The 12,209-nt window shown below is 32.9% G+C and overlaps 1 protein-coding gene across 5 annotated transcripts in view; it reads left to right on the top strand.

Annotated features, from left to right (window-relative positions):
• Nucleotides 1–12,209, top strand: part of Glut1 (Glucose transporter 1) — a 43,768-nt gene that overhangs the window by 24,628 nt on the left and 6,931 nt on the right. For all 5 annotated transcript variants that reach the window (XM_026640771.2, XM_026640779.2, XM_026640747.2 and 2 more), the window contains 7 exons: nt 5,234–5,399; nt 5,589–5,726; nt 10,102–10,197; nt 10,838–10,998; nt 11,084–11,208; nt 11,516–11,686; nt 11,795–11,931. In XM_026640771.2, coding sequence (XP_026496556.1) covers nt 5,234–5,399; nt 5,589–5,726; nt 10,102–10,197; nt 10,838–10,998; nt 11,084–11,208; nt 11,516–11,686; nt 11,795–11,931 — 994 coding nt within the window. The remainder of the gene's footprint in view (nt 1–5,233; nt 5,400–5,588; nt 5,727–10,101; nt 10,198–10,837; nt 10,999–11,083; nt 11,209–11,515; nt 11,687–11,794; nt 11,932–12,209) is intronic.

The following is a 12,209-nucleotide window of genomic DNA, read 5'->3' as shown; positions in this document are numbered from 1 at the left end:
TACGTAGATTAGTTTAAATTAAAAAAAAATTATGATCAAACGCCTTTTCTAGAATGTACCAACAGTATAATTTCAGTCATGAATTCAAAAATACTTTCACCTACATTAAAGAAAGTGATTAAAGCAGATGTCCAATTGGTGGATTATGCAACCTAGTGTTTTAACACAAAGAGCATTTATAAAAAGATAACCTTAGTATAAATACAAAGCAAATACAATATTAGTTGGACTGTATTTTTTTTGGAACAGAAAACATAATGAGATGAGGAGAATTTTATTGGAATGATTAGACAACCTCCCGTTCAATGATTGCCTGTCTTCCTTACAAGGAAGGCTTTGATTATTTCAGATGATTATCTGGAATTTAATACATATGTCTTTCACAGATTTGCAAGCGAATATCAATATACGTTTGCTTTTGAAACATTTCAAAGGCATTTGGAGCGATTCGAGACTGCTATTGAAATCTGATATGTTTGATATGAACAAGGAACTGAAGTGTAACGCACGTACGAGTAGGTACTAGTCGATATTTCAATAGCAAATTAATACTGTCTGCGCTTGCTCTGTTATTAGAATCCATGACCATTCCAAACTATATATTACAAAGTAAAACAGAAAAAATACCGTGTTCTGAGTTTATCTTATAATTATTTTATTTGTGGTTGGGAATGGAAAAAGCTCATTTGGTACCACCCACCAATCGGTTATTCTATTGACAATTTTTAATACTTTGAACTGCAGCTGAATCAGAATATTTATTCTGTATCGTGTAAGCAATGCGCTTTTTTCTTAATAATGCTCAGGGCTTTTTATCTATAAATAAAATATCAATGTAATTTCAATTGTAAAAAGTACAAGATTCCTACAAAATACGAGTCTAGTATCTAGGAATTAATTGTAATTTGCATCGACGTAGACGGAGTTCAAGCGTTCTTGAATATTTGATCCTCAGCAGCTACGCGAGACATGGTCAAACAAGTGGATATCATAATACCAAAAATAAGTGTCAAAATCTTAATGGTCACAAATTGGACTATGTCAAACTAAGCGCTCTTGTTTCCATTGTCGGCATGCTATATATATTATACAGGAGACATTCCTCATGTCGAGTCATTATATTACCGCATAGTTCGAAACAACCGCCCGATCGACGATCTAAAATGGCCACCATCAATTAATTCAAAAAGTCACTGTGCTGCATGCGGCTCCGGCTAATTCGCCGCTCATCAAAATCGAAGCGTCGATCTGTCAATTAAGTATGACAAGCCATAAGCCTGTTATTCCAGCCTCAGTTTATTTTTGACCCTCTAAAACGTCGATACAAAGTGGTATAAAACGCTGCTAAATTCAGACACTCCATCATGCAGTGATTTTGAATCGGTTGTTACAATGCTACCTTTGATACGGTCAAATCTGACATTTGCTATGACAAAATCTTCACTAGGCCTATTGCTTAGCCGTCCGTCATTTTAATATATCAATGATTCTTTAGTTCTATACCACCAAGGTATTATTATCTCTTTCGAAGATATTAAATCATATTTTAAGGTCATACAAGCCAAAAAGTTTCCTTATGATGACCGGACTTCTAACTAGCCCAATAAGCGTTTTCTGCAGCAAATGATTACTATTTTTTAATGATCGTCCTGCAGGCTGTTCCTTTTCCAATCAATGGAACGAAGCGATAATTAAATAATGTTTATTTTATTATCGCTACCAAAGACCAGAAACCTTCAAGGTCGGTCTGGACGCTTTGTTAAGGTCTACGAGAAAGTCTACGAGATAGTCGTGGGACTAGTACTATTTTATTCAATACGGGATTTTTAATAACAAATTTATTTCTTCTCATTGGATTATTCTCAAAATTTTTAAATTTTATCTGTTATTTAATACATAATAAATAGCGAAAGTAACTTCGATTTAAAAACATACTCGCATTTCAAACTCTCCGACACAAATAAACATGGTAATCTGTGCTTTCAAAATGTGTCACAAGTATGAGGAACGTCGTAGGTAAGGTGTTATAATTATCATCTTAACCATCTGATCTGACGGTAAATAATAATGTTCCGATTAACTCCGAATCTCAATATTTGGTACACGAAACAACAGGTCATTGCTCTTTACTATAACGATGATAGGACATGTCTTTATTGATGGGTTTGCTGAAAACATATAATTATATATATGAGTATAATATTATTTAAGTTTACGTTGTTAAATATGGGTAATATAGGTTTGCTTTTTTTCCTTCCTTATATTTACCTAACAGCAGTCTAGCGGGTACCAAGTTAAATCTTACTCCGGATACTTTATTTATAATGTAAACCACTACGAGATTAAATATAGATTTAAAATTGTTGGTTAATAAATATTAATAAGTGTTATGTCTGAAATTAATGTTCTATTCCAATTAAGATGCAGCTCTAGCAGCAGCCAAATCATTTTTGGCACAATATTTCCAATACAAGAGGCTTGAAATAGAAAACTCAAATAATCTGACAGTTAACTAAGTTGAAAACAATACAAGCTAGTTTAAGAGCATAGTTTGTCAGCGTGGGAATTTATTTTAGAACACACACATAGGTACTTTCCAATAATACACTTGCATTGTGCAGTGTATCGTACGCACCCCCTATACAATTAGTTGCTTGTTTTCGTTGCAACGAATAAATTAAATTTTCATTGCGCGTTCATAACGTAGGATTTATAAAAATACATTTATTTATGAGTAATGTATTAGCTATAAGGTTGTCACTCGCAAACATAATTATAAATTATTTGTTAGCATAGGGTGCGGTCAGAGTGCATTAAGATGCCTCATATACATTATGATTTTTATTGATTCTACTGCTCTCCTCTGACTAAATAATTATTTTCTGGATATTTTAAGGTTGGTAGGTATAACGAATTAGGGCGTTAAGACACATTAAATAATCACTTACTTAAATTTTATAAATAATAATAATGGAGGTAAATATTAATCAGTTTTTTTTAATTAACTAAAAACTAAAGACATAAATTTTCTTGGTTAAATAAGTCAATTAAAATTATTTTATATTACACAAAAATCAGTGGGGCGACCCGCTGACGGTATCTGGTCATGAAAGGTACTAACTAAGTATAGCATCAGTCCAAAATGGAATGTATATCAACCGTTTTTGCTTAGCAAAAACCTTTTAGCCTTCTCGGGCCGTGTATAGGCCTATGTTTAGCGTTAGTTGTCTTTGTTATTCTGGGACTGGACAAATATGATTGAGGAATTCAAATTAAGGATTCATGCATCGCGTGCTCTTATCCAACATTAAAAATATAATTGTATACCTACGTATAGAACTGTGTTTTTTAAAAAGATATCAACAATATATTTTTACCAACTATGTAAGTAACTATTCAAAATTATATTATAGAAAAGTGTGCTTTTTGGCAAACTATAAAAAATAGAATTAAGAATGCACATGACAAAATAAAAATGAATTGGAAAATTATTAATTGCGAAACTGGTAGAAGTGTCAGTCGCAGCTCCGAATTGAACTTAAATTATAATAATAAAGCCATAAATAGTGAACGGGAAGTTGCTTCAGTTTTTAATAATTTTTTTGCTGACATACCAGTTTCTACAACTAAGTTACTTATTTCTTCTCCAGCAGTTGCCGAATCATTGAAAAGATGATTGCACCTTATCTTGCAATAATATTCAATGATTGTGTTCAACGTGGTGTATTTCCTGACCTAATGAAACATAGTAAAGTTATTCCAATATTTAAATCTGGTAGCTCTTCAGATCCTAACAACTATAGGCCAATCTCAATACTACCAACACTCAGCAAAATATTTGAAAAAAAAATTCTAAATCAATTATTAGCATATTTCAATAGATACAATCTGCTTCATAGAAAACAATTTGGATTTACGAGGGGTCGCTCGACTACCGACACAGGTAAACTTATAAGAAATATCTATGAAGCCTGGGAGAGGTCGCAGGATGCCTTAGGGATTTTCTGCGACTTATCCAAAGCCTTTGATTGACTGATGACTTGCCCTTTCTTGTTGGGAATAAACATGATGTAGTATTGTTTGCTGATGATACCTCTTTGGTTTTTAAAATTAATAGGAAACAGGTACAGTATGACGATGTAAACAATACTATGTCTGATATAGTACACTGGTTTAGCGTAAATAATCTAAGGCTGAATAATAAAAAAAAAAAATTGTAAAATTTAGCACACCAAACGTGTAAAATGTAAAACCCGATGTACTTATCAATGGGGAATCGATGGATCCAGTTGAAACAACTGAATTTCTTGGCCTTACTCTTGATGCCAAGTTACCTTTGGCTCCCCCATATAAACGGATTGGCGGGTAGACTGAGTTCTGCGGCATTTGCGGTCAAAAAAATGAGATTATTTACCGATGTTGATACGGCTCGCCTAGTTTATTTCAGTTACTTTCACAGTATAATGTCCTACGGTATTATGCTTTGGGGTAACGCAGCCGCTATCCATAATATATTTGTGCTCCAGAAGAGGGCTATTCGCGCAATCTATAACCTAGGAGCCAAGGAATCATTAAGGTATTAATTTAAAGAAATTAAGATATTAATTGTTGCTTCTCAATATATATTCTGTAATGTTTTGTATGTACGGAAAAAATATTAATGTTTTTATGAGAAAATGTGATTCTCATAACATTGGCACAAGGAACAAACATAATCTTGTTACTCCTGTTACTCGACTGCATAGAGTCAGTAACTCTTTTGTGGGGCAATGTATACGCTTCTACAACAGGATCCCAGAAAGCGTTCAAAATGCTTCTGTTGCCAAATTTAAAAAAATTGTTAAGGAACGCTTGTGTGCGAAAAGTTACAATTAGTGAGTTTATGTTTGATAGTACACCTTGGGAATGAAACGATCGCATCCTGGCTGTTTCTATTCATATACAATTATGTATCTAATTAATTTGACAAAAAAAAGACCCACTGATATTCTTTCGCCGGTTCTTCTCAGGTCAGGGTGTTCCTTTTTCCGAACCGGTGGTAGTGTTTAATTTGACCATCAATAAGTAAGTGTAATGCTTCTATGTTGAATAAAGGAATTTTGAGTTTGAGTTTGAGTTTGAATTTGCCGATGCGATAATATAATACCAACTTTAAATCCGCTTATTAAAACAAAACCTCACTTAGTTTTTTAAATACGAATATGTATTTTAAAATAGGGTTGTTTGTTACCAGCCTTCAGAGACAGGTGAGCGTGATGAGCATGAATCTGTCCGCCAAGCTCGACGAGTTGCAGCGGGGCGACCGACAACTGGAGACCACGGTCGCGCTCTGCGAAATACGTACGCAACTTCAGGAACTTACCAAGAGCGTCGAATCATGCCAAAGTGAAGTCTCCGAGGTAATATTATTCGTTATTTTAATCTAAAATCTCACCCCTTTTATACCATAATATTTAATGATCCTTACATTTTTCATTATCGTATAGTTTAAACTGCTAAATAAATTACAAGGAGTAAATTTGAAAAAATATTTGTCTAACATATTTTGTTCACTGTTTCGGTAAATTTTATTTTAAAAATATCCTTAGGTGAAACGCGACATGGTTGCCATCAAACAAGAGTTGGACACCGTGCAGCAAGTCAAAGAGGAGATCGAAGAACTGCGCGAATATGTGGATCGACTCGAAGAGCACTCTCAAAGACGTAAGCTAAGATTGCTCGAGCAGGTAAGGAATACACACATACTACTACGAATATCTCATATAAATGTCTACAATGATATGCTTTAAAGGCGCTGCATTTAAACTTTTTTCACATTCAATTAATAAGACTGGTAAACTCAACAAAATTTCATTATTTATTATATTCAGATATTAAACAGTTAATATTAAACAAAGATTTTTTACCATAATTGAGACATTAGACTTGATTTCTGTGTGTATATACAGAAGTTCTAGTAAGCCCATGAGTAAGATGTGGATATTAAAATAACATTTTATGTTCTTCAAAACAACTTTTTTATTAATATTACTCATTACTTATATTAGATTCAAGTAATAATTAAAGTGTATTGCTTAGTTCCGATTTGAAGAAGTAGTGAAGTAAATAGTGGATTTTCAGGCATATATGATGTAACATTTTCGAACCATGGTAGCTAAAGCATGACGCAAAGAATGATTAATATTTCTAACTCAGCCAATTTCTATGGGTTACACCACCACGACTACCATGTGGCTTATTTTCGAGCTTATCTGGCTGACGTTAGTGCATAAAATTTCAATCTTTTTAACCTTTAACATATTTGCTGTTCATTTTGAATACACTTCCAGGATACTTAGAATGGGGTTGGTGGGTGGTTCGTAGACGCCTCCCTCCGGCTACTATTTTTTAAATTCGTTTTACAAAACGCTTTACGATAGAAAAGTCAAAACCTGAGATCTTTTATTTTCTGTTTATGCGCAAAGCGGAACAAATTGTCATAAAGGAATATGCATTTATAAAAGGAAATAATAATAGACCAAGACTATATGTGAATGTTAATTTATTTGTGTTTTGTGTCTCGTTCCCGGTACCTCTGTAGTAAGCTCATTATTATATAATTTCCCACATTTACAGATGCAACACACGTACAAAGTCTTTACAAATAAAGTTTCAATTCATTTTCATACAACAGCTTTAAATATCAGACGACAGACGGACAGGTAAAAAGTCACTGTGAAGGTTCTTTTTAAAACTAAAAGTTTTGTTACATTATTATCTAAAGAGAACAATGAACAAAATTATGTTAGACTATAAAATCAATCAAAAATTCCTGAAACATTTGATTTTTTGAGTATAATTTTTGGAAATGTTTAGTCGTTCTTAATTTTTTCTAAGCGATTCACACTCTTCCTTCTGTACGGTGATGGTACTATGAGTGAAACGCAAGGGCCAACAATTGTGTGTTATACAACAACAACAAATTACTGTGTAAAGTTTTAACTCAATTGGATAAACAGAGAAGAAACGCCTACGGGACAAATTAATAAAATGTTTATTTATATAAGATTGAAAATAGAAGATTTATATGGAAATCTATTTTTATTTCCACTAACCTTACAAGGTCTAAAGATAGTTTTAATATTGAATTAGTTTACGTACTCTGGTTACGGAAAATATATGTTCATTCAAGAATATTAGAAAATGCAGCGGGGTTCTAGGAAATATATTCATAGACTTGCTTTATTACAGAAAAAGGAATACGCAGAAATCTAGAACACTGTTTTTTACAATTATAATTAGCGATAGGGTAGACCGAGGCGAATCGGATCACTTTTTCTTTGAGGTTGAGCAAATCATACTAAAGTGTTATATAATGTTATTTTTATTGATAAAAACGTAAGAAGTAACAATCAGCTATGGAATAAACATTTGAAAACTTCAATCATACATATATTTTCTTAATTAGCTATTAAAAACAAAAAAAACAAAAATATCCGAATCGCCCCAATTTTCGGGGTGAATCGGATCGTACACAACATTAAAAATAAAATTTAAATTTTTTAACACTATAGGTTTGGAATGAGTAAAAAATTAATAATGAGATCAATTTTAAGTATCGGCACATAATTCACATATATGTGGTCCATGTCCCCGCGTGGTGTGAGACGCGTGTCCATCCAAAATTAGAATTACCTTTCCTGGGGTCCGATAGCGATTGAAATGTTGCAGCCACAACTTAAAAGCTTCTTCGGTAACCCAGCCCTTTTCTGTCATGGCCACTTAAGTACCAGGTTGCATACCATTTTTTGTTCCTTTGCATGAAGCGATGAAACCAGTCCTGGCCAGCCATTCTGGCACTTCTGTCAAATATGTGTTTAATGTTTTGACGCTCTGCAAATTCAAACGCACTGCTTTGTGTGTAATTCCGAAGCCACGACTTGCCAAGTGCAATAGCCGGTCAGCTAACTTCTTTTCTGCGTTCTCATCTAAAGCTGGCTGTCCACCTCGACGCTTAATAATACCCCTGGATAAAGCAGCTCTTCTCTGTAAGCTCGTTAACGGTACTGCAAAAATCTCAGCAGCCTTACGTAAAGTTCTTTATTCTGGACTTTACTTACTGCCTCTTTCATTTTTTCTTGTGACCATTCTCCGGTATTAGTCTTTCTTTTGTACGTGCGATCCATCTACATACAATTAAATAAATATGAATCAATAACCTTAAACATTTAATAAGTCAGTTTAAAAGTGTGATCCAATTCGCCCCTGACGATATGATCCGATTAGCCCCATAATCAAGACTTTTGAAATAAATATTTTAGACGTTAACATCTAAGATCATACTTAAAAGCGAATTGATTCTCTAATATAGACACCTTGCTTAACAAGATAAACCTTAAGTAGTTGAGTTTTAACACAAATACGTAATATGACACAAATAAATTGTAAGTACGTACCTTAGATTAGCGCCAAAATTGCGACATACACAAACGACCGAGTCGCTGACGAGCGGCTTCGACAATGATTCACAAGCGCGATCGAAATACTGATTATGTCGGGAGGTGCGGGGTGAGAGGAGAGACGAAAAACGACGGTTGAATGCGTTCTATGTAAATGCGATATTTGAATTATCAACAAATTTCTTATTTAGATCCGATTCGCCCTGTGATCCGATTCGCCTCGGTCTACCCTATTTGTATATTACGAGTAACTATATTTTCTTTAAAAAGGTTTAGTAATGTAAATCTTATTATGTCTCTAAAAATAAATATAAAACGTTGAATTTATTTTAATCAAAAAAGAAATATGTAACTAAAAAATAGATTATATAATTTTATTTTCTACTTATTTAATTTTAACTTTGGAATTGAATCGAAATCCATGAAGTCTTATGGATTAATTTAATATTAGCTACTTTTAAGATATAATACGATAGAATACGTTAATTACTAATGAAATTCCCGTTATGGTTCAACTAAAGTCTTCTATAACTGCTAATTAAAGATTTAAAATATTTTAACTTAATTTTATTATATAATATATTTCATACAAATATTATGATATAATAAATAAAACTAAAAGTCATTGATGTACTCGTTCAATAAATTCTCAGTAGCAATTCGGAGCTACGGAGTTGTCAGTGGGAGAGATATTACCTTTCCTCGGAAAGCACGTAAAGCCACCAGTGTCTATTTAACGTTTCATCGAACTGAGAGGCAAAAGAGCACACAGTGTTTGCAGTGCCTCCGGCGTAGTTAACTGCCCTTTGAGTTTCTTTGTGTCTGAATTTTGGTCGGAAAGATTTCAATTTACAGCTGTACACCACACACTATATATTTAATATGTATTTAATTTATTTTGTATTTACTAACAATGATATATATACACATTTCCCATTAAAAAAGACCTGTAACCTGTAGACACTTTATTTCTAACATATGTATGTTTTTCCAATTTTTGTTCTTGTAGCCATTTAACAAACCTTTTAATATTAATTAATTATTGTCACCAATTAGCAGATAACTAAAAACTACACTAACTTTAATCCAGTTCCATTCAACCGATTAAGCTGATATTTTGCACCCGTCTCGTGTCACCGAAAACAAATGCGATTAAGTACAAATCAAATATTTTGCGTTTCTGTGAATTGATCAAACAAACGTTATACTTAAAAAGGTTTTTTGAATAATTATATTTTATTTACTCTATATATCAGGTTTTTCTGAATATAATTAATCGAAAAATGTTGATGTCCATAAGTTTGAAATTTACGTAACGAACAAAATTGTTTAAAACATTACGTCTTATTCAATTCAAGTATGTTGTCGATTTTGCCGCTTTTGACGGTAAACGTATCCCTATTTGTGATTCAAAATAATAAGTTATATTTAAAGAAAACTACTAGATACAAATATATGTATGTGTGTATATGTGTCGAATATATATATTATGTCGACTACAAAGAAATAAACGCAAGGCATGCAAATGGATTAAATAATATTTTTTATATATGTATTCCTGTTATGATTGATCGAAAAGTAACAAAACATGCTATTTAATAATGTAAACAGCATATGACATGTGTACTTTTACTTGCCGTAGAGCAGTGTATTTTAATTTCAGGGACTTACTTTCTTCTTGTCGTACGCCATCTTGGCCGCGGTGCTCGGGATGCTGCAGTTTGGTTACAACACTGGTGTCATCAACGCTCCTGGCAGAGTGAGATGTTTATATGTCCTTGAGAAAGCAGCAGCAATTAATGCAGATGGTTACCTAAGCCTAAGCCGTGTGAACAATAAACTTTTCATATAGTTAACAATTATCAAAACAATTATAATTCTTTGTAATACGTATATTTTTTTTTTTATAAATTTTATATATTTTTTTACTCACACATTTATATGTCGCCTCGTTTTATTTCTGTCGTTACGTTGGAAAATATAGCAAAGCGACATAAACAAGATATTTAATTTATTTTCAAACGATAATTTACTATATGAAAAGCTTAGTTGATCCGAACGTTCCTATATGGATTATGGCATTCACCGAAAGCGTGTCTTATTAGTTTAATACTTAGTTATTAAGTACATTATTTATAAGCATATACTATTTATATCAGACAAGTCTGAATATAAAGCTAATTTCTGTGTCGTTCGAACGACTTCGATTTTGTTCGTAACAAAATATGCTACAGGTCAAATATTTAACTACAATGAGCATTTTGAGACATCTGATGTTACCACTTAACTGGCATAACCTACAAAATCGCCCAAACATATTTTTTGATATGGTTTTAATTATGAATTATAAGAAACGATTGACTTGAATTATTTTACCTAATTAAGTAATATTTATGCAGAATATCGAAAACTTCATGAAGGATGTTTACAAAGATCGCTACGGTAAAGATATCCACGAGGACACCGTGAACAGGTTATACTCGATAGCAGTCAGCATCTTCGCTATCGGTGGCATGCTGGGTGGGTTTTCAGGGGGGATGATTGCAAACCGATTCGGCAGGTACAAATACTGTGTGACATAAAATGCAAAAGAAATTCATAGATAAAGTTTAGTTTAGTTTATAGCTGCCCATTTATTACAACAGAAAAGGAGGTCTCTTGCTCAACAATATACTTGGCATCGGGGGCGCTAGTCTTATGGGATTTACCAAGATATCACATTGTTACGAAATGCTCTTCTTCGGTAGATTCATCATAGGTGTCAATTGTGGTAAGGCCTTTGAAACACATGTAAAAAAAATTAAGACTGAAATTATATTACTACATAATAAAATCGAATGACAAATTTAGTGACGATTGTAATCACTGAAAATTTAAAAGTTGTGTAATTTATCCGTTTTTAAAATATAATATAAAACTATTCTTTTATATACATTATAAAGAACCGAGTCTTATTTAAAACATTAAAATTGTCATCAAAACGTATCCATCGACTGGTCTATCTGTTGTATTCGATGTATTTTAAATAATAAAGTAATCAAAGATGACTCAGAATCGAATTAAACAAAAACTTGTAGGTCTAAATACATCGCTTGTGCCAATGTACATATCGGAGATTGCGCCCCTGAATTTGCGCGGTGGCCTGGGAACCGTCAACCAACTCGCCGTCACCGTTGGACTGCTGCTCTCGCAAGTACTCGGCATCGAACAAATTCTCGGCACAGACGATGGATGGCCCATTTTGCTTGGTAATTAAGAATGAATATATTTAAAAATAATTTTGAATTGATAAACTCCAACTCCTTAGCTGATAAAATTATTAAAAACATAATCTTAAAATTGTATTTTGTTTCTAGGCTTAGCTGTATGCCCTGCTATTCTACAGCTGCTGTTATTGCCAGCTTGTCCCGAATCGCCACGCTATTTACTAATTACTCGGCAGTGGGAGGAGGAAGCACGACGGGCACTCAGGAGGTTACGCGCGAGCAATCAAGTATGGATAAAAATCTCTTTTTGACAAGTATCTTGGGAGTACTCGTTACGCTTAGTATTATCTTAATTCGTTTGATTATGTCTTTATTGCGTTTAAGTTAATTATTATAATAAAAGGACATAAAATAAAGTCACTGGGATATGAAAACAACAGAAAAGCTTATAAATAAAAAATACTTCAACTAGACTATTTATTTTTAAAGATTTTTTAACAATGAAAGATAATAAACGAAAATTTAATTGAAAATTACTATTTTTTCTAAATCAAGGAAGTAGATT

Source organism: Vanessa tameamea, chromosome Z, assembly GCF_037043105.1.
Source record: "Vanessa tameamea isolate UH-Manoa-2023 chromosome Z, ilVanTame1 primary haplotype, whole genome shotgun sequence".
In the NCBI taxonomy this organism is placed as follows: Eukaryota; Metazoa; Arthropoda; class Insecta; order Lepidoptera; family Nymphalidae; genus Vanessa; species Vanessa tameamea.
The sequence above is the reverse complement of the archived record's forward strand: the minus strand, read 5'-3'. Positions and strand labels throughout refer to the sequence as shown.